Raw genomic sequence first — 24,013 nt, forward strand, 5'->3', positions numbered from 1 at the left:
CTATGTTTTGTGACTAAGAAATATACTAAATTATCATTTTATCATAGTTCTTTACCCACAGAAACATTATCAAGGAAGAGATGAAAGATTTGCATTTATATTATACACTTAGTGTGCAAACAGAGGACCAGCAAGTTTCTGTATGATGAATGTCTGAACATTTCCTGGAAGTCCTACTAAAACAAAATCAAATATTTTATAGGCATTTGCTGCATTTATATTGGATATGAAGTAACAGTAATAATAATTTTTCCTGTTATTTCTCTCTTGTGTTTATTTCTTTCCTTTAAAATGCCTCATTTTAGTGCAGCAGCCAACACAAGGTATTTGACAAAATGGCCTGTGATCTCCTTTATTGTTACAATTTGTGTGTTATTATGAGCTTTCATTCAAGCTGTAAATTGTAAATAGATTTGTTCATATTACAAGTGTGAAGTGAAAATTCTGAGTAGAGAAACTGTGGTACCACTCTGGGTTAATTTGAGGTTCTTTTGTTAAAATTGCCTTTGCTGGAGATGGACAGATACTCATTAAGCATCCATGTGCTTGCTGAATGTCACTTCCTTTAGTGCATTCATCTTGGAGACAGCTCAAGCAAGCTGAAGAGTATAAAATTGTCTATTATATAATGCCATTTATGTCTAGAAAAAAAGACACCTTTATCTTTATTCAAAACAGAAATCCAAAAATTAAAATCACATTCTTAATAGGAGAAGGAAATAATTTTCAATTTCTAATGCTTGTATTGTTCTGTAATGCAACTCATCAGCCACTATGATAAATTTGGTGGGGGGTGGGTATTGTGGATATTTTTTCTGAAAAGTGTTGACGTCTTAGCCTATTCCAGCGTAACAGTAAATACTTCATGAATTCATACATTGCTGTAGAAAAGATTGTGCAGGTTCCAGTTTGACAGAAGTCTGCCAGGAGGTCGTGATACAACATGCAACGGTGAAAGGTCGTTCTTGGAGCAGCCCGTAATATGTTAGACCTAGCAAATCTCCTAAAATTATTCAGCACTTCTCTTGTTTTGTGTTTTGCACATTGTAATGCAGTCGTTGTGTTGGGTTATTAATCCAGCTAATGGATGTTCTTCGAAGTTTAATGAACATTAGCAGGTTTTGCATCTCACTGTTTTGCATGCATCCGCTAGTTCTGTGCAGGCCTTCCATTATTTTCAAGACTCACTGCTGGCTTGATACTCACTGTTGAGTTCAAAGTGAGGAAAAATGTTACTAATGAAATGAATGGTGTTAACCATTTAATCTTAGTGTTTTGATTTCCTGCTTGATGCTAAGGTAGCATTAAAGCTAAGGAAGTATGAAGGTAATACCCAGACAAATGTTTCTCTGCCAGAGGCAAGTACTTAAAGCTTGATAGTGCTCAATATGCTTAAATATTTAAACATTTTAAAGTAACTGCATGTTTCAAAATAAATAAACATCTAAAATAAACGTTTAACTAAACATCAGAAGACTGACTGACATTTAACTAAAAATCAGAAGACAGTAACTGGTCAGTTCTGACTGGTCCTACATAAGTGCGTCTGTTCTGAGCTAGGAGTTCCTGCCTGCATCCTATCCTCTGTCCCTGGCATTCTGTGTAACTTCTTGAATTGAGGTTAATTACTCTGTCCATCTTTCTTGGCCAGTTTCTCTTCTACCATTTTGGCAAATAAAGTTGAGTGAACTTGATTAGGGCTTTCAAGGTTGTATTTTTGTCCAAGATTTGCAGTGGTCACGGTCTCTGTACATAACACCCCAAACTGAACCAGGTGTCTGTAGCTTCATATGGAGCTCTTTCGGTGTGCTGGTTTGTTTGGTTTCTGGCTCAAACATGGACAAGTTGCTTCTGATTTGGTGAGGTCTTCATTGTGATTAATTTCTGTCGTCACATGCATAATATGACTGTATTGAAGTTGAAAATTGTATTTTAAAAAAAGATATTGACACACTGTTTTTCCTTCTTTAGGAAAGCCCAAGAAGGGAAGAAGAAAGTTGTTCTAGCAGGCTGTGTACCACAAGCCCAACCTCGCCAGGAGTACCTGAAAGGCTTGAGTATTATAGGGGTATGTATCTTTAGAAATCAAAGGTTTTCATAAATGTTTTCAATAGGTCAGTGTCAATATCTAGGCTCTGTTGCCTTTCTCTTGGAAAAAGCAGCAGAGAAGCTTCCTGCCATGTCCTCCTCCTGTTCATCTTTTTGCATTATACTACACTTAAACCTCCCTTCAGTCGAGGGTGATTTGATTCGGCTGTGGCACGAGGGGAGAAAGAAAAGGATGCTGTTGCTGGAGCTGACTTCCATTGCCCTTTGAAGCCTGAAAATTTCCAGGCTTCATCCAGGATGAAGGTATCAATTACAATGTTCTTAAAAATATCATCATTTATTTGCTTTAAGATAAGCCTTAAGACCTTTGTTAAAATCAGTGGAAGAAGTGTAGGGGACTAGAGCATATGAATTACACAGACACAGCTGAGGGTTTGGTGGTTGTTTTTTTACTTCACACTATTAAGCAGAATGGAAAATAGCAATGATTATTTTGTTTAAATTTGAGGCAGCCTGAAGAGTTAAATCCACTGGTGACTGACTCGTTAAACAGTTACCAAGCTTTACTGTGAAAACGAAACCACAGAGCTTTGACTTCGGGAATAAAGTGCTTTCAGTATTCTTTGGGATGTGGTACTACTGTATCACTAAATCATCTTTGGAAAATAAAAAAAAGTAAAATGGGTGAATGGATTTCCTCTGTGCTCAGAGGCCACATTGTTATTGATCCATAATTGGTTGTTACAGCAAGTATAATAATACCTACACATATGTAGACAGAGGGGAAAAAAATGAACAGCTCACTGTCCTTTGACCAAGACTGTAATTTGATGTTTCAGTTTTGATGAATTTAACCTATCAAAATTGGGAAGTTTGGTATTTTTTTAAAACATTTTTTTTCCCCTCTTTTTAAAATTTTTCATTCAGGTAACATATAATTTCTGAAAATTAACCTCTCCTCATCAACTTCATTTGAGTACCTAGAACCAGTGTTTAATGAAAACTATTAGTAGTTTTGTGTTTTTTTACAGGAAGGTTTCTGTTAGGAGATGAGTTAGGTGTTGATGCAGTGTTCCCAAGTGCTGTGTAACTAGACCTGAAAATACTGAAATGTAGTCTTTGCAATAAGGACACTATCCTCTAGCTGCCATTGCTGTGGTAAAATTTACTGTGCTTTCAGTAAGAGATCCCTCTGCTCAGAAAGATCTTAAACTTGAGGCAAACCTGTTAACAAAAACAAAGCTAAAAGCACATATTGTCCATGTTATCAGTTCATACATTTAAGATTTTCTTCACATTTTACAAAGAATGTGTATGAGAGGGTGACCGCATTTAAAGGACAAGACTTGTCTTACTATTGCGAAATATTTTTCAGAGGCAGCTTTTGCAGAATTGAGAAATAGAAAATGTTCTGTTGGAAATGGGATATTGATTCTACTTTAAAATTTCAAGCATTAAGGTTACAGTTTTGGAAATCTTTCTTTGATACCAGATTGGTCTTGTCTTGAACTTGGAAGAGAGACATAATTTATTTTATTTTTGCTTATATAAGTTCTGCTGTTTTCTTCTCCACCCTTTTTTTTTTCTTCTCTTTTTCAATATTTATTTTAAAGGACTCTTATCTGAGAATGTGTTTATTTACCAGCAATTATAACTCCCTTGGGGTGGCTTTCTAAAGGCAGTGTGTCAGAGGCTCTTCTCTTCTTGTTAGGATGGAGGAGGAAGTTGCGTTGTAACTACCAGCAAAATTCTAGTAAATCAGCTTGTTTTGATCTGCATTTGAAAAAATACAGGACTGAACTTCCACTGTTCTTTTATTTATTGCCAGATCTGGGCAGAAAGTAAGGAAGGGCAACCTCATAGCCTTCTTACCATTTGTGATGTTACTGTGCTTTTGTGTTTCTATAAAGTAATTGCTACTTTGAAAACATGAAGTGGGTTGAGGCGTTGCCATAGGCTGTGTGTAAGGCAAACCATAATGTCACATGAGAAGGTGAAGGAGCTCTTTTCTGGAATGGGAAAATTCTAGGCAGTAATAAACCTGCCAAGGGTGTAAAGTACCTGAAACACATAATAATGCATTACAGAGGTTCACAGCCAGTTACCCTCAGGTGGTTTCCAAAGCTTACTGCTTTGTGTTTGTGGTGTACTCACTTCAATCTCAAGTGCATGTACAGTGCACAAAGAGACATCACCTCTCCTATGCAGAGTTATCCCTTACTTGGCATTTTTAGTTGCCAAAATTAGGATGTATGACTCTGCCAATTGTTTTGAGGGGATTATAGGGGAAAGAAAAGGAGGGACAAGGGGGGAATGAAAGATTTAGCCTACAGGTTATGTTTTGGGACTCGTAAATGGATGTAGGTAATTGTAGTGTTTCCTCACTTCCTGAGCTGCATACAAGAACACACAAAATCCTTGTTCCCAGTAACAGTTGATCCATTGGAATGGGATATTTTATTTCATAGACATTTTCTGGAGTTTTAAGGTGCTTGATCTCCAAATGATGCTATGTGTTGGAATCCCTGGCCAGGTTGCTGGGGGTTTATAGGCCTTAAGAGGCTTCACAAGGCCCGTGTATCCGTACTTTCAAATCATCAAACTTGCTATGCAGACTGAAAGCATAATGCTTAATCCACCCACATGTGTATTCCATTTCACTTATAGAATAGCTCCACAGGTGAGTGAATCTTGAAAGAGAACTCCAATTCTCCTTCATTCTCTTTCTTTCCCAGAGTAACATCTATCATCCAAGACCTATCGCCTTCTGCCATGTACCCTTCACCCAAGGGGAGAGTTTCAGCCTGTTCTTTCACCTGCACAAACCCACACACCCAATCCAGTGTTGCTGCTCTAGAAGGCTGTAACCCCCCCTCCTTTGCTGCTGCTCTCTGAATCAGAAGGTGCAGGTCCCGTGCATGGTGGGGTATGGCAGGCTCTTTGGCCAAGGCGAGCCTGAAGCCACTGCTTCCAGGAGAAATAGCCATGAAAAACCCTCTGCCAAGCCTCCTTGCATTCTCCTGACCTCCAACTAACCCTTTCCTCTGGCTGTTGTACTGTATAAGGCAAGCTTTAAGTAATTTTCTTTTCATATCCAGTTTGAAACTCTGGAATGTGATTAGTGGGAGTGCTGAACACTCCCAGCAGCAGCACGTAACACTAGGAGCACTGCTATAAAATAGATGGTGCAGCATAAAAAATGCTAAGTGCATTACAAAAAACAGGCACTTTATTTCTCAAGCTCTACATCTGTAATTGGAATACACTTTTAAGTGTAATTCCTTATTAAGTTAATTCCTTATTCCTTCATTTGTAAAATGCTCCAGTGACTATATAAAATCCTCTGGAACTTTAGCAGTGCCATTGTGAAAGGAAATCACTGTAACCATACCAAGATGCCCAGTGTCCATACATCCCTATTGCTTTGTCCTCATAAACGAGGAAGATATGTTGTATGTATGGTATTTCTGTTCATTTCATAGAAGTTTGGATGATGTTTGCAAAACAGAGATGGTGATACTTGCCTGCTTTGTAGTGTTTATAAGGCCACACTGCATTCAGGATTGCAATCCTGTTTGCTGCCCTTAAAACAGAGCCTTGCATAAATGCAGATATCCAATATGTGCTTCATAAAAGTCAAATTTGATGAAATTTTACTCTGAATTATTTGAAATAGCAGAACTTTATGGAAAGCATGCTGAAAACCTGAGAACAGGTAGAAACTGTTCTTCTGTAACTTATGGCTACGAATGATTTCATACAAACCTTTGCTGGTCGGCTTTGGCCTTTGAATTCCCATGTTGATATTCAGATAGGACACTTGAACCTGGGAAGTCAGAAAAGAGTGTCACTTAAGCACCTACTTTTAAACTGAAAATTGGATGTGCAAATTCAAAACTCATTTCTGCTCATTTCTACAGCAGTTATATACTATCCTATAAATCAAAGGGTGTAGCAATTAATTTAGGTAAGAGTTATCCTTCAGCTGTGCCAGTGTTTAGCAATGAAAATAAATTGTTTATGTGCTTCTCTTGGTTAGTCTCCTTCCCTTTAAAGTCTGTGTCAGAATACATTCCTAACCCAGAGTAATGCCCATTACTATGGTCAGTATTGTCAGGAAAGGTTTTAAACACAGATGTTATGCCTCTGAGGCCAGGGTGGCTAGTCACATGCCTTTTGAAGTTACGTATTAAGCCCTAGATTTATCTTGCCTAAGTGCTGTAATTTGAGAGTCTGTTTTGCTCAGCTCTCTTTATGGTCAATGAAGATAATTATCTCTAAAATAACTTAGATTTTTAGAAGACCTGAAGTGCCTTTTGAAGCCATGTATTCTCCTTTTACTGGATTTGGAGAGGGAATAGGCTGAGTAGTCTTTTAACATCCATCATTTGGCAGAAATCCCAAAATAAGGTGAGATGAAACTGACAGTTAGTGAACTGGAGTTAAAATCTTCAGTATTATAAATAGTATGTTCTAATTACCTAAGAGAGATTATTTTATCTATGTAGTGACCATTTTGTTTCTTAACTATGTCAATGAGAATCAATCTGTAGGGTTTTTCCTAGATGGAAAAAAAAAAAAAAGCTATGTATAGATATGTATGCTCACTCCTAAGGTGTTTATATTGGATCTTAGGAAAAATTTCATTATGTAAAGGGTGGTCATGCATTGGACCAGACTACTCAGGGAAATGGTTGAGTCACCATCCCTGGAGGTATTTAAAAGTCATGTAGATATGGTGCTTAGGGATATAGGTTTTAGTGGGGGGCTTGGGAGTGCTGGGTTATTGTGGATACAAATGATTGCTGAGCTGTACTTATACCTAGCTCTGATCCTGCCAGGAGGGGTCATAGATTTTTCCTGGCCTTTGTTTCAACTCAGCCTTCATGCTTTGATAAAACTATCTTTATCCTTGCTTTTTCACCAGACGGTTTCCTGCTTTGGCCACTCCTTCATGGGGTTTTGAGCCTTACCTGTGCTCTTGGCTCATATTGATCTCAGCTCTGATTTGTGGTGGTTGTTTTTTTTGGTTTTTTTTTTTGTTTGGTTTTTTTTTTTTTTGGTTTTTTGTTGTTTTTTTTTTTGTATAGTTCTACTCAGCTGTCAGCTCAATTCTGTTGTGCTCTTGTTCTATTCACATTCTAAAGAAGAACCATTTGAAATGGACATTAAGTCCAAAATACACTTAACTATGCTGGAAACAAGGCCCCACAAGATCTGGGGCACCAAATAGGGTGCACTAACCACTCCCAGCAGTGGTGTCCTGCTGTCAGTCCTGGGGGGTTGTTTTTTTGAGACATTCTCCAAAGAAATGTTGAGGAATGGTGTCATTTCCCTTCCTACACCGCCAAGATATCTCTGTGCCTCATGGGCTTCCTGATGCCTGATGGAGACGTTACTGGAGCTCTGCTCTGAAGGTTTACACATACACCACTTAGATACCAATCCAGAGCAGAATTGTCTACAAGGTATTAGTGAGATGTGAGGAACAGAATCCAGCAGGCCTTTGTATATGCAATAAAATTTATTACTATGACTTAGTAATATTTTTGTCCCTTTTTCATTCCTCACCCCCTTTTTTTTTTTTTTTTTTTCAAAATAAGAATCTTGTAAACCTTTCCCTCTTCTCACTTCAGATTCACCTCACATTTTCTAAGATACTTTTATCTTCACAAGTGCAGACTGGAAGCATTCCACATTTTCTTCTTGAGCACTTGTGGCTTTAGCCAAATAATATCCAATAATTTAAAATGAAAAAAATATTTAATGTGGGAAATAACATGTAAGGCAGAACAAACATCCATTTCTAGGTGCAGATCTCATTATCTCTCAGACTTATAATTTTAATTACTTACATGAGCCATCTTCTTGATGGACATATTGAGAATAATTTAATTTATCCAATAAAATGAAGATGTGATATAATGGTTGGTGGGTTTTTTCTATTTTTATTCAACAGAGGATTTGCAGCAATGCAAAAATTCCTCAGATGCACAATGCAGAAAGTAATTGATGGCTCAGGTTATGAACCACCACAGTTTCTCATATTTTAAATTACTAAAATGGTTATGAACTTAAACAGTCTGGCACTGAGACATATAGCAGTAATGTTTTAGATAATATAACACAGACTTTGCTCCCTAACTGTTGTGTAGTTTTAAATGTGTACACTTCTATTTTCAACTGGAATTTTTCTATTTATTTTTTAAACATTTAGTAGAAAGTATGTATGTTGAATATCTTGGGTCATAATTTTTAAAACTATATCCAAAATGGATATGTACAGAAGTATGTAAATATGCATGTGTTCCATATGACTGCTTATGTGTGGTTTCTATACAAGCTGATTGCTAGATAAGTCAGTATGTCTGTAATGTTAATGCTTGTGATCCAGAAAAATATTTAAATGTATTTATTTTTCAGTAGAATTATTAAAAGGCAGATATTTGCAGTACTATAAACTAATTTCTAGAATTCATAACTAATATACTGTATTCAAAAATCTGAAATGATGGACATCCCTATTTTAAAAGGCTGTATTTCAAAAGATTAAAAAAAAAAAAGAAAAAGAAAAATGCTTTTACATGGACTTGATCCAACACCCAGACGAGGAAAGGAACTGACTCCCACTGACTTCAGTTGGGAATTTAAAATTGGGCTCCAACTTTAGGTGAACTTTTTTTAAACTTCTATTAGACAGATTGGGAAAATGAATGTGAAATAGACAAGACTGAGTGACAAACTCAGTGGTTTAGGACCCAGAGACTCAATGGCTTTGATACAAGGGATCCAGGTTCCAGGCTCCTTGTTGCAGACCAGGTTCTTTTCCTTAGGTGTCTGCAACTTGTGCTTTTCTGCTTATTTTGTAAACAAGCTGGAAAAGAAACTCCAAAGAAAAGACTGCTAAAATCATACTAAATCTAATTCATGTAATGTGCAGCTTAGAGAAGCAGTATTTAAAAAGGAATATTGTGGAAAAATTGCAAACTAACTTAAGTGTGGCAAGTTGGCTTTCCTGCATTGTATGTAAATATCTGTAGAAGAATTACACAGAATAAGTGGTTTGGGTGCAAGCTCTGGAAAGAATCTCATCTTGGAGAATTCCTGAGTGTTTAATTTTGCACTGTTAATGTTGATTCCTTGTACTTTATATGCCAAAATCCCTACAGTGTGTTGGCCATTGACTTTAAATAAAGACTATATATATCTATATATATAGATAAGACTGTATATCTATTAAGAAATAATTGAACTACTTATCTCCTTATTGGTGAATTTTGGCAAACGTAACACTAAAACATAAATTTGTTGTCTTCATTGCAGATGTTATATAATGGTCATTAAATACTATTCTGTGTTGTGAAAAGCATGAGGGCTTTTCTCTTCATTTCCAAACACAGGCTGCTTTAAGTTCAGGAAAATTCTGTTCTGTTCTCTGTGAAGTTCTTAAACTAAACAACAGTATTTTTAATTTTTTCATATGTTCCAGTGTCTTTCCCATCCAGTACCTCATAAATTTTCTCCCCTATACTCTGCCCTGACAGTATCCTCAGCTTTTTGATATTATCCATTATTTTGCTGTGGAGACTGGGGTGAGGGAGCACTTTGGCTGTTTGAGCCACCCAGATGCTGAGTGCCTGGTTCACCATTGCCTGTCACAGATCATGAATAACACTTAAAGCCTTCTAGCTGTTTGGTGATTTTTGCCAAACATATGGGAGCTTGCCATTTTTGAGGACAAAATTTGGTTTAAATTGGGTGGTGAATTTTAAAGTTAGTTATGGCAGATTGGCCAAGATCCACAGAAATTGAAAACTGGCTAATGAATGAAATGAAATGAAAACACAGCCCAGAAGTCTTTACTCCTTCTTAATCCAGAAGACTAGTTACTATGAAAGTATGTCCAGTTGTTGACTACTTAGGTATTTACCTTCTGACTTTTTTTAGGTTCAGCAGATAGATCGTGTAGTAGAAGTTGTGGAGGAAACTATTAAAGGTAAGCATCACACTTGAACTACTTGCAGCTAGTCTGAAACATGTGAGCATTAGCAGAAGTGCTGCTGATGTGTTCTTTTTCAACCTAACGCTTTGTGCTCGAGCTGAATGTTTGGGCAGTGCTATACTTTGTCATGCTTTGTTTAAGTGATGATTTCAGAGATGTTTTCTGTCAGGAGCTCTGTGGGTTGTTGGTTTCATAGGTAAATGATCTAGAGGAGACTTCAAGAAATCATTTCATTGTGTAGGTTGGTGTAGAGTATTGGATAAAGCTTCTGCACTGTCTTGAGTGTTACTCTTCTACTTTCTTCTGTTTAGCTCTCTGGTATTTTCTTCTTTTCTGATGTTTTGGCTTACCTCCCTAAGCTCTTCTCAGCAGGACAGATAAATTATCTTCTGGTTTAATGTTCTTTTGTAACTGTTCCTTGTTCTCTCTGGCTTTGTTCATGTGTGTGTACTCTTAGTAGTTTGCAGTGGAGGAGGGAAAAACCCCAGTATTGTTTCTGCAGCCTGACCAGTAAACATTTGCTGTTAGATAAATATATTTGTCTGGGTCCTTCTGGGTTACCTAAGTTTGTCTCCATTACTTATCAGGCCATAAAAATTACTGTTCCATGAAGCTTTAAATTTTAAGGTTCAGTTTAATTGGCTGTACTTTCAATATAAACAAGTGTCTAGTCCACAAGACATTGTCAGTAATTTTAATTCTGGAATATGATTTTTTTTTTTTTTTTAGCTACAGCATGAAAGTTTGAAGTAGTGCAGATTTTTAAAAGGAAAAGAAAGCTTCTATCATGAAATTGTGTAGTGTGGTATAAGGCTTTTAGTGATCTGAAGACCTTAAGATTTCATGTTGCTCTGGATGCTTTCAGAAGTGAAACCTTTACTTTTGTGTACTCCCAACCAAAGTTTTACCCAGATTGTCTTTAACTTATGGCATCTATTTTTTGGGGGGTACAACCTACTTTACCATACAAACAAAGAAGAAATAAATTCAGTGCATATTTTTTATTTAATCAGCCAAACTGTTTTCCCCAGAAACATCATGGTGTTCATGACAATATGTTGGAAATGAGGATGCTTAATGATTTTTACAACAGTATTTCAGATCCCTATCTGCTTTTTCCTGCCTTTTATTTGTTCTTAAGGGAGTAAGATGATAACCTGGGTCAGCATACCCTCTCTTTACAAAATCTGGCTTTGTAATATTTATACTGACTCCAAATATTACTGCTTTTTTCATAACATAATTACTCAGGTTATGGTGACAGAGTGTTAGATGACTAGAAAGTGTACAAATAATCTAGTAGCAGCTGTTAAAATAATGATTTTCACTGAATGGATTTTTAGATTGCATTCACATTGATATAATGCTGGAAAATAAGGTTCATAGGAATGTTAATGAACATTCAAACTTTAAAAAGTGTGAATTTTTGGAAATATTTTTGTTTCTTTCTAGCTTACTAAAAGTGATTTGAATTAGAAAGTGAGCTGCTGAATTCCATACATAGTGCCAGTTCCATCAGGGATTAACCAAAAGGTAATGGAATGCAGGATTTCTGAAGTTTTATTGGAAAAAAAAATAAAGAGAAGCCAGCTCTCCATTTTGAGAGAGACACTGGCATACTGGAGAGAGTCAAACAGAGATGGTTAAGAGACAGAGACTGGATCATTTCTCCTCCTAGGACAGTCTGAGAAGGCTCAGGGAGAGGGAATCACATCAAAGTATATAAATACCTGAAGAGAGGGTGCAAAGAGAAGTGAGACACCTTTTCAGTGGTGCCCACAGACAGGACTAGAGGCAAAGGGCAAAAAAAAGCACAGGAGGTTCCCTCTAAACACCAGCAAACACATTTTGACAGTGAGGATGAGCAAGCACTGGCTCAGGCTGAGGGAGGTGGTAGAGGCTTCATCCCTGGCTGTATTCAAATACTGTGGACATGGTCCTGGGGAACTGGCTCTCAGTGGCTCTCCTTGAGTCAGAGCGTTGGACAAAGTGGTCTCCAGAGGTCCTTTCCAACTGTAACCCATCTGTGACAATAAAATTACAATTGGAAGGAGAATCAAGTTGGCAGAGATCATAGCATATGATAATATCTTACTTTGGTAAAAGCCAGCCATAAAAATAGGAGCTTTTACTTATATTTCTTTAGTTTACTTAAAGAAGCTGCATTATTTTATGTATTTTGGAATCATCTGCTAATGGAGAAGAATGTGAAGCTCTTTTTCGTTGTGTTTTATGAAGAGTTTAACGTTGAACTTCCATTATCTAAGTGAAGTAAAATACTGTAGATAATAGGGGTGCTGACTAGAATATTTTCTTACATAAAATGGATACATGGTAGAAGATTAAAAAAGTGTAAAATCAAATGAAATGTAACCCTTAGTTTTCAGGAGTCTACATTGTTGGTAACAGCTTCTAAAGCTGCTAATGGTTTCAGAAGATGGAGGTGTTGTGGGACCAGGAATTAAACATGAATTCTGAATTCAGAGCCGGCTTGCACCAGAGACTTTTAAGCTGGGTATCTGTCATAGCTGAATGACACATTTTTTTTAACTTTTTTTTTAAAGAAAAGCTAAAGTTGCATGGATGGTGTACTTTTGTAGTGTGGTTATGTATATATTGAAAGCTTAAAAGTATTATATATTGAATGTTCAAAAAAATATTTGACTAAATAAGTGGAACTTCATAGTGTCTGTGCTCTGTAGGTTGGTCAGCCTGAGTTGTCTGGATTTTCTATCCAAATTTCAAGGTGGAAACAAGTTACCCTGGTGCTAGTTTTAAGTCTAAAAGTCTAGCTTTCCCTGGCTTCCCATTTCTTAAGTGGTAGCTTAGTTTTTTCTTGGATGCTTGAATTTTTTTCATTTGTAGAAGTTGCAGTTTTTGGGAAGTTTGTAGAAAGAATTTTTTTTCCTTACCTTTTTTTTTTCCCCAAATAGTCATCTTTTCAGTTTTTCATGAAAATGGCTTCCCTGTTGGATTTGGTGGAAGGCTTGTTGTTTTCCCAAAGAAAACTGATTTCTTGGAATTATTTAGAACTGTTTGTATGAAATATAAAAGGATTTCTTCTAGCTTTTTTTTCCCCTCATTCTTAAGGGCATTGTCAGGGAGACCTTTTCAGAACAATTCCATTCTGCTGGGTCAAGAGATGGTAGTTACAAGAAATATGTCTTTGTGGTGGTCTTTGCCACATATGTGTGAAGACAGTGTAATTGTTAGTTCCCAGCTTTCCATCGAGATAATTCTGATAAACACTTTTTATGTGACTTTATCTTTTTATCCTGCTTCATCAGAAAATGAAAAAGAATTGCACTGACAGCTAAAAGAGAGAGAGAGACTTTTAAGAGGTTCAGTGATTTCTCAATTTTATGCTATCCTAACTTTTATCACAAGTGTTGAATTGAATCTTTGAAATTTCCTAATTAGCAGGTAAATTAGCAGGTAAATTGTCACTTCCAGAGGCAATCTTCAATAGCAGTGCAGTATTTGTATGCAGGTCATGTCTAATTAATATTTATACTGTGTCCTAAGATATATTTTAACTAGAGGCATCTTCACATACTTTTCATATGATGTGGTAATTTATATGTCTGTGAAGAACTAGACAAAATAATTCATTCACAGTCTCAGAATTGAGTTTCTCCAAGTGACAGCCACAATTGTGTAGCCAGTGTGTCTCTCAGTCTTCCTCATAAACAGAATGGTTTTGTCATGCAGGGTTCTGATTTAACAGTTTAGTAAACCTTACTTCATCTGCACATTACCAAAATTTTAAGTCTGGATTACAGCAATTTTTACAACATTAGGGCACCATTCCCGCTCAAGTGCTTAGTTTTCCAGTAAGGTGTTGTGATGACATAGAATGTAAGGAAAGAATTGCTAAGGAGTTGTGGTGTCTGTGAGCTAGGTGAAAACAGGCCTATAACTGATGTGTGTTCCATCACTTAGTAAAATTTCAGTATAGAATATGGAAGTTATTTAGGATGATCAGTTTCTGTAGTATGCTCCAATAAGCTGAAGATTTGTCCTCGGTGGGAACTGAAGAATGTCTTTATGGTGACTGCTCAAGTCAGCTTTTTATGAATCACTCTAAAATCTGTCTTTAGAAAAAGTCTGTGTGTGTATACAAGCTTGGCTATGAACAGTTTACAACAGGCAAGAGAATACATTTGTTCTGTATTTTAAAGGAGAAATGTTAAGTGCTTTATAGAGAAATTTTTCTTTTCTGGCTTTGAGGTCTTTAGAGACTTAGGTCTTTCCCCCTTCCTTTCTAGACATGCTCTCAAATTCCATGTTAATTAAGGGTTTTTGGAGGTGGGAGGTGTGGGACCAGAGTATTTGTGTACAGTCTGCTTTTAGCTTAGGCCTTAGGGAGGTGAGGGACATAGGTTGAATTGGGTTTAGTCCATATTGTGTCTGTCTAATGCTTTCACAAAACATAGTTTTACAATAGGTCATTAGACCTGATTATAAAAAACAACCAAAGGAAATTACTTCAGGGTTGAGCCCTTTATACTTAGCATAACCTTTCTCAGTTTCAGTCACGTTGACCTGTCTGGTGAAGTTGCCCATCCATTCCCAGTTAAAACATTGACCATTATTTGCTAAATTGTTTAACTGTCCTCATGTGGTTGGCAGTTACTGATTCATGATAGTTGCAGTGTCTGTTGGTATGAAAATGAGATAAATGGTACCTATATTATATATAGGCTAAAGTGTAGAATCTATACTGGATTGTCCACCTGAGAGTATGTGTGTATGTGTATATATATATATTTATATCTATGTGTGTGTATGTATATGAATGCCAGAATGTTAAATAGTATTGATTGATTGATTGCTTGATTTCACTATAATCTGCTGGTAACAGTAGATAAAAAAGTCTCTTTTCAGTTTCTGTGATTGTGGGAAGAGTAGCCTTGACTTAAGAAGCTGATGACAGGCCAAATGAAGAATAAAAACTGGAGGAGTCAGGAGTTCCTATTTGAGGAAAAGTATCATTTGGCTCCCAGTCAGGAAACTGACTGTCTGTGCCAAAGTGCAGCTTAAGGAGGGTCAGAGGGAGGGTAGTGGCCTCATCAAGTCCCTGTTTCTGTCTCCTTTGAAAGGACATAGAAAGGAGGGGGAGGGGGGGGAGTGGGGCAGTTTTGGGTGGGTTGTTTTATTTATTTCACTGTGTGGTGGGTTAACCTTGTCTGACTGCCAGACCCCCACCCAGCTGCTTTCTTGCTCCCACTCCTCACAAGGGCAGTGGAGAAAATAAGATGGGATAACTTTTGGGTCACGATAATGACAGGAAGATCACTTACCAGTTACCATCATAGGGAAAACAGACTCGACTTGGGGGAAATTAATTTAATTTATTACCAGTTAAAAATAGAATAGAGTGGTGAGAAACTATAGCTGCCTTCCCCCACCCCTCTTCTTCCCATGCTCAGCTTCAGTCTCTCATCCCAGACTCCTCCATCTCCTCCCCCTGAGTGGTGCAGGGAGATGAGTGTGGAGGCTGTGGTCAGCCCAATACAGCCCCTCTGTGCTGATTCTGCTTCCCCACATTGTCCTCCTGCTCCAGCCTGGGCCATTCCTGTGGGCTCTGGGGACCTAAGCACTGCTCCAGCGTGGGTCCTTGCAGGGGTGCAGTCCTTCAGGAGCAGGCTGCTCCGGTGTGGGTCCCACAGGCTTGGTGCAGTTGCTGCCGGAGCCCTGCTCCAGGCTGCTGCTCCGCTGCAGGGGGATGTCCTGCTTCACTGTGCTCTTCTCCAGGGGCTGCAGGGGAATCCAGTGGGGTGCCTGCACCACCTCCTGCTTCTTCTCTTTATCCTTCTTCTCTTCTCACCTTGCTGCTCACAGGGCTTTCCTTCACACTTATTTCCTCACTGCCAGACAGTTTTTCCCGTTTTTACACATGTGACAGATGTGGGGTTCCACTGAGCCCTGTGGCAGAGCTTTTGGAGGCAGCTGGAGCCAGCTGGATCTGGCACTTGGCAGCCCTGGCCTCTCCTTGCAGAGGCCCCTTTAGCCAGTACCACGTCCCTAATGCTATTTCCAGGAGGAAGAAGTATCTTTTAAACTGAGATTGTGGAAAAGTAAAGGCACTAACTGGAAAAACTGTTCTTGAGCAACCCGGTCTAGTGGGAGATGTACCTGCCCATGGCATAGGGGTTGGGACTAGATGATCTTTAAGGTCCTTTGCAACCCCATAGCTATAAATTCTATGGTTCTATGAACTTCTGCCAGGGGCTGTGTTTGACAGACTTAAGAAATTTGGGTGGGATTGAAATCATGTTTTCAGTGGACAATACACAGAGTTACACAGTGAGTCAGTAACTTGGGACCATGAGCGTGATTAAAAGATTAACCAATCATTCAGTTGTATGTATCAATCACTGAGATTAGTGGCATAATGTGGTACATGTCACCTGCCTCTGTTTTGTGTGCCCTGGATTGGCAATTTTGGAGATACTCCTATTTAAACAAAATGATAAACTTTTTGTTGTTATCAAAGCATTAAGGGTAGAAAGAGTGTTTTTACTCAAACAAGTAGCTTTTTTTTTCTTTTCTTCCTGTTATTTAAGAACTACTTTGACAACAATATTGGCTTATAAAGGACTTGGCTGGAAGGTGTCCCACTGTATGGTTTTTAAATGAAGGTTTATTCAGATTCTTCAGTGAGAACACCATGTTGTCTTTCAATTGCCCCTTTCTGACTGCTTAGTAAAAGTGTGATGTACTGAAAGGTACTGATGAGTTCCAAATAGTAATACCATGATCTGTGCCACTTTCAGTTCAGAGAGTTCAGCATTGTAGACTGTAATTTAAATAAAAATATAGAGCACGATTAGGAATATACAGTAATTGTGGAGAATCTGTTTCTGCAAAGGCAGTTTTTAATTGCTTTTGTAAAACATCAATAATGATGTGGCTCAATATTAAAATTGTACCTGCTGGGGCAAGAGATTTCTGTTACCATCAACTGGATTTTGCTCTTACAAGAAAGTTCATTGCTATTTTTGCTGTGTCTGTTCAAATGCTTTTGGGCATGCAGGGCCTATTAGGTGTGTGAGATGATCCAGGACTTTAGAAAGGCTTTGTAATTATTTTTTTCAGTGTAGTTATTTCATTGATTTAATTTATAAATCTGATAGAACTGACTATCCCTATTATAACTGTCACTGTTGCGACTTTATTTTGTAAGTAGCTCACAGAAACTGAATGGGAGATAAACAGTCCCACAGAAGAAGAAAACAAGCAGTTGGGTGGGAAACAGATGAAAAATCTCAGCAAAATCACAATTGTGATTCCTCATTGTTAAATGATCCTGTGATGTGCATGGAAAAGGTGCCTTTTCTTCCAGATCTGTATGTGCTCTTTTCCATGCTTTGAGTGAATGACTACCTTATAGCATCCCTATTTTTCTGTCCTGTTCATGTTGGTTAGACTCACCTGTATTTAGCTCTGTTAAAGAATCCTTGTGGCTGGTAAATGCAAAAAGTACCTCATGATTTTTCACACAGCAGGAAGTTCAGCTCAGCGTTTCACTCTAAGGCTAAATTTGTTCTGTTCAGGCTGCACACCCCAAAACATTAGGCAAGTTACTTGTGCTGCTGCAGCTGGCTCTGACAATCCTGCTTTCAGCACTTCCCTTCCTCATAATGCAGCCTGTTTTATCTGATTCAAAATGTCTTTTCCCTTGGAAGTTTTCTCTCCAGGATCTCCTGAGGTTTTGAGCAGAATCTTTGATCCTAATCAAATACATTTCTTCAGAGAGAGGTGAGGATGGAGGGTCAGGGGAACTCTTCCTGTAGTCGATTCTTAGTATTGTCCTTCTGAGCTGTGGAATTGTGGCTGGCATTTTGAGCTCACAGGAGATTTAACGTTCAGGCCCTTTTTCAGAAAGACAATAACATTGCATGATCTCAGAATAAGTAGGGTGAAGCTATTGAATCCTGAAGAAAAAAAAAGGAAATAGAGCCTTAATAGTGCATTTCAAGTGCTTTTGCTGTGAGAGGAAAATACCATGGATGTGTCAAAAATGTTCTTGAATACTTATATTTTTTATTTAACTTGGTGAAATTTTTACATGGACAGTAATACCTTGTTAATAGTTATCTCTTTTTTGTGTGACTTCTTGTACAGTATGGTTTTAGTGCTTACAAAACATTGTTATGATTGAGTCATATCCTGGAAGCATGCCAAGAATAAAGAGGTTATTGCATATTTAATGGAGAGAAAGTGGTATATGAATTTTAGCAATATGGGACACCTGCAGACCATTTTTACTGAATATCTTGTTTTTGAAATTACATTAAATTTATTTTTAAAAGCTCCTGTCTTCACTGGTGTGACACTCACATTCCAGAGTCTTCTAAAGCAGTATTATTGTTGGATGCTAATTCCAAGTGCAACACTTAGTAGTTCTCTGTATTTCAAGCTAGTTACAAACGTGCTGTAAGCTTAGTAATGCCTGCACTTTTCTATGAATCTTTTTTATTTGGTGTAGGATGGAAAGCAATCTTTTTATCAAAGAGTTTTGAATGCAGAGGCTGGATCAAACATACCACCTGCTGTCAGCATCCTAATGGGACTGGATACTTGGCCCAAAGCATGGTGCAGTGATACACAAGGAAAGAGAAGTAACTCTGACAGCATTAGTCTGAATTAGTCCCTATTCCTATTCTATATTCCTATTCCTATTCTGCCTACACCAGATGAAGGAGTTTGACTGTTACAGAACATTCCCATCTTCACTGATCCAGAAGAGGAATGATTTATATTAGTTGCTTAGTCTGGAACAAGGCATATACCTTTCAGTTAGGTTTGGCTTTTCTTTGCTCCCTGAATTTACTTGTGACAGGAAATGCCACTGATGACATTCAGGGATGCCAATGTGCTGCTGGCCAGCTGGGGTTGGTTTGGGTGGGAGCATCCACACAGCAGAGTCCTAAACCAATTAGTGTCCTTGTTTTTGCACTTGTGTGTGTCTGACAGCATGTGATTGCTCTGGGGAGCTTGGGAATTCCTTTGAAATCAGTCATGTCTGCTGCGGGACAGCATGTTTGTGCTGCAGGGCAGGGAGAAAAGATTGAGAGGAGCTTATGGTCTGCCCTTGCTTGATGCTTCTTTCAGTCTTTATTGCTGCTTTTGGTTCTTCTTTACACTTCTTCCTTTAATTTACTTTGAAGAAATGTATTACTTTGGTTTTCCTTCATGTGCTTTTACCTTACTTTCCTTAGCTACACTGCTCCTACGTGCTATTTTTTCCAGTGCTAACCTTGAGGAAAGGAAACTCTCTATTCATTAAGAACCAAACAGTGGTGGAAGGAAATGTGTGCAAGAATACACGAAATAGTGCTTAATCCTGTTCCCTAAAGATGCTGGAGAAGATCAGACAGGTTGGTGAGAGACATCTGAGAAGTGCAGAACAGTGCATTGGCAGCTGTGCTGTGAGGAAAAAAGCGTCTTTCAGGAAATGGTGAATAACCTCTAAGCACAGTGATGTAACTGGGAAAGGGAGAGAGTGGGTAACAGAACAAGCAGAAAACAATAGAAATGGTTGCTGCCAAGGCTGGGGTTTCCTGCATCTTTGAGGATTTTCTGTAAAATCGTGGTTTTGAGCTGCTTGAGATATCTGCACTGTACTTTGAAGCTAATAGCTAAGAAGTCTATGTCTGGCTGGGAGCTTTGTTTCAGAGGCACAATGTATAGCTCCAGAGGGGTGTGCAGGGTTCCCTCAGTGGGTGCCCTCTTCCATCTTTCAAGCAGCTATAATTTCCCAGCAGTTCTTGAGGGGTCCCAGCCTATGGACAGAGTGAAGCTGACTATTGTAATATAGATCTACTAGTACCTGATATGATGCTGATAGCCAGGTAAAGTTTACTAAAATTTACGAAGTCAGGCTACTTGCCCCTGACTTATTCTTGTAATAAACAATGAAAGTACCAGTCCCATTTGAATCTGTTTGCTCCAATATCATTAGCATGCTTCTGTGGTTCTAGGTCACAGAGATCTGATGGTAGCCTGAGGTTCACAGGACATTTAATGCTATAATGTCATGACAAAGAAATTCCATTAACTGTTCCCTTCATATATTTGTATTTCAAGATTGGGCCTTCTCCATCAATCCTGAAGCACATACATTTATTATTAAACGTATATGTACGTGCCTTTAAAACTGTGCTGCTTCTTTGTGTTCTTTTTAACAAGTGAAATACCTTGAAAATATTTTCATTTTGCATACTGAATTATCAAACTAGACACATTTAAATGCCCTCTTTTAGACTAACAATGGGATTTAATGTCCTGATTACTTCATTCAAATCTCATCCTTCTTGCAGATAGTACCAAGTAATGTGAACTGTATCTACTGACTTCCATGTAAAGATGAGTTAGTATTAAACAGTTCTGCAAACTAGAGAGCTCTGATTAATTTTAAATTGTTCCTAGCTTGATTTCATTTGCACTTGTGAGTGATTCTGCTCTGCAAGTGTCCTTGCTGGACTTGGTTAGTACTTCTGTTATGTTGTAATCTGTATTAATTATCTACTAATTAGTGAAAATCTGCTTTGAAGCATGACCTAAACCACTAATTAACTTTTTCAGGTTTTGTTTTATTTTTTCTTAATGGAATTTTATCTGCTGCTAGACTATGTAGAAGTAGAAAAGTTATTTTTATAGCAGAGGCAGTTAATAGGCCTAGATCATTTAGGCTTTCCTATCTAACCTGACTAGATCTGTGTGTCTTTAAGCTGTGTTTCAAAGCTTGAACTGTAGAGTGAGCCCTCAAAAAAGGAGTGGTGTTTGTTTGATATCTGAGATGGAGCACTCGTCATTATGGTAATAGACTTGAGATTAACTCAGTTTTCAAGAATGTTGTATGAAACTTAAAAAAAAAAAAAATAAAAAGGAAAGAAACAAAATAAACATGAAAAGAAAGACTCCTTTTAAGTTTGAGACACCTGCTTTGCTTAGGTAAGTTATGCAACCTGTAAAGTCAGAGAGAAGGTAACTTAATCACTTAAAATGCTTTAGAAGTAAAGCTTAATTGCAGTGTTTTGTCCCGTTCTAAGCTTTGAGAGGAGGTCATGAATGAGATTTAGAATTACTCCTTTTTCTGTTAAGCCTGATGTTGCTCTGGGCTTAATAGTGCCGGTTAGGCAATCTAAAATAAAAGTCACTTAGCTTTTTCCTAGTCAAAGATGGCAAAATACTTATTTTTAAGTTTTCCTGAAATAAGTATGAGGAAAAAAAGATCTACAGCATGTGAAAAAGTATGATTCACTGTTTATCAAGTTATGTTTTATTAATAGTAACAATTCTGTAAACAGATGCTTTAGTGATTACTTAAAATGAAACAAAATAGTCCTTGTATGGAGTAGGGGAAAAAGGATTTAAGGTCACGAATACTGTAATTGAGGGGGTTTACGTCTTAAAAAAAATAATTAAGTGTGCCTGCCACACAAGTCACAGTAGTTGGATGTGTGTGTGTTGCTTGCTTTCTGGAAGCATTAAAGTCTCTGCTAAAAGTCATCTCCCACTAGAAGCATTTTTTTAGCCTCTAGTGTCTGGACTGAAAAGTACAGGGATGTTGTTATTCTAGAGTACCCTGCAGGTCTTACAAGCCTCATATTAATTTGAACTGCAGTGTCCTTCAGGAGGAATATGAGAAGTGTATTTTATGTGAGAATAAGCTGCTGTATTTGATTGCCAGGACACAGATTTCCTGAGCTCGGGCTGGGGTGGGTGTTAGCATTCAGTGGAACACGTGTGAGATTGTCACAGAGCTGGAGTTTCTTTCCTGAATAAAGGAAGTCTCTGACAATAGAAGATGATCAGTCTTATTCTCCCTATAAGTTATATTCTGTCTGAAAAATTGTCCTGATCTTGTGAGGTGTTTTTTGGGGTGGTTGCCTGTTTGAGTAATGCTCTAAGTATGAGAAAGGTGAGCATGAGCTAAATTCCTGTTAGAGAGCAGTAACTCACATGGCTTCTCTTTGTGAGGGTCTGTGTTCTGAGGAGATGAGGCCTCTCTGCTTCTGCACTCTGACACACGACTTGGGGAGGGGAGCAGTTTGGTTTTGTGGTTTGTTGTTTCTATTTTTTTTTTTAAACTTAAGAATGGTGGTTTGACCCCAGTTCTGTGTGTGTGATAAGTGTGTGGATTTTAAATTTTGGGTAACTTGTTGTTAAGCCTGATTGTTTTAAAACTACTGTGAATGGTTCCACTGTGTTTTCAGTCATAAATCCAAATGCACCTTTAATATGGCAGTGTAGCTGAATATTTTAAAAATGGATAAACTGGTTTATTTCAAATAAACCCCAGTATTAAGAAATACAAAAAGGAATGTTCTCCATTTCTGGTTTAAGGCACTCACTTTTGTTATACAAGTAAATAAAATGGTGCCATGCTCGCAGCTCCTCAATGAAGCATTAAATTAGAAAATAACTGATGGTATTGTGAGACAAGGATATTGCTTTTATTCTCAAGAAAAGGTAGAAGTGAGTAATTTAGCAAATGCTAGTATCACAAGCACCATATTACTAAATTCACCACAGGATGTAATGAAATTTTTGTCAAATGCAACTGCAGAAGTAATGCCTTTTGTTTCCTGTTGACATTTTGATGTCTTCTATCAGTATTAACCATTATGTCTCCTAATGGTATTAACATTTATTCTATCAGGTCAGTCCTGCTCACTTGTTCATTTGATCACATTTTTGATTTAGAATTTTTATGTATCTTTAAATAAACTTGAGGAAGATGTTATTCTAGAAGTAGTTGAGTTTTTTCCAGGCTGTTGTTGCCATACCAAGGAAATTAATTAAGAGCATGAATGCCACATTATTCAAAAACTAATTTATGACTCCTCAAAACAGGCAGGGAGGGAAGGCTTTGACCGATGAAGGAATTAACTTTGTAAATATCTGTTGGTAATATAAGTTAGGAGCTTTGATATAATACAGTTTTTAATTGATTTGAATTGGTCATAGGCTTTGCTGTGCTAGATATAACTCAACTCGTACTCTATAGTTTCATGCATTCCTCTCACACCCCTCCTATTTTAAGGTTAGTTTTTTCTTTCCTGAAATATTTGGCAGATTGAAGCTGTAGGGTTTACTATCAGGGAGTTTTCCAAGTTCAACAGACACATACTTTCTCTTCCTGCCAGTTTGAATTGTTGTTTTCCAACTGTGTTCAGGTATCTACAATTAGCTTTCATTTGCTGTCTCTCACCTGCCTGTTCTAGGCTTTGTGGAGTAAATGGTACAAGTTTTACACTTATAACTTGGGAACACTTTAGTCTACCTTATGCAATAATACACACATACTTCTGATTCTTCATTGTTAGTTCTTGCTTCGAAATATCATACCTGTCATTTGTGCTCTTTAAATATAGGACTTATCGTGGTATGACTGATGTTGTAAGCAGTTGGTGAAATTATTTGTATTTTACTCTCTGAATATAAATGCCTTCAGGAAAGTAGTTGTGAGGCAGTTTTCTGACCTGCAGTTGTCCTGGTGTGGGAGGAATATGTGCAAATCTTGGTAGTCAGCTTCGCCATGGACATGTGAGGATATGCTTCACAGCACTTTCAGACTTTCACAGTCAGGTAACCTTGAAATGTATTGGTTCTCCATATAATAAGCTAACAAAGTATTTAGTTGTTTATTACCTACTGATTTAGGTTTGAATGAAATTTTTGGGAAGAGTCTTTTGATCCTGCCGTACAACTCATTTAAATATTATTGCTATGTTTTTATTTGCTAGAGAATCTGAAAATGAGACTGCTTAGATAATTTTAATCATATAAAACTGAAAATGCAAGTGTGAAAAGATAATTGGATGAAATAATTTGCTCATTTTAAGATGATTTATTTTACCTGTCAGTGTCTCCTTTTAAATGCTCCAGCTGGCGGAAATATATTATTACATCTCATTCTCATTTTCAGTCTTTGAAATATAAACACTA

The 24,013-nt window shown here is 37.6% G+C and overlaps 1 protein-coding gene across 2 annotated transcripts in view; it reads left to right on the forward strand.

Moving 5' to 3' along the window:
- CDKAL1 (CDKAL1 threonylcarbamoyladenosine tRNA methylthiotransferase) overlaps positions 1–24,013 on the forward strand; it is a 377,626-nt gene that overhangs the window by 118,535 nt on the left and 235,078 nt on the right. For both annotated transcript variants that reach the window (XM_086842602.1, XM_023919638.2), the window contains exons 6-7: positions 1,972–2,068; positions 9,997–10,045. In XM_086842602.1, the coding sequence (XP_086698728.1) occupies positions 1,972–2,068; positions 9,997–10,045 (146 nt within the window). The remainder of the gene's footprint in view (positions 1–1,971; positions 2,069–9,996; positions 10,046–24,013) is intronic.

Source organism: Cyanistes caeruleus, chromosome 1 (assembly GCF_971803275.1).
Source record: "Cyanistes caeruleus chromosome 1, bCyaCae1.hap1.1, whole genome shotgun sequence".
Taxonomy (NCBI): Eukaryota; Metazoa; Chordata; class Aves; order Passeriformes; family Paridae; genus Cyanistes; species Cyanistes caeruleus.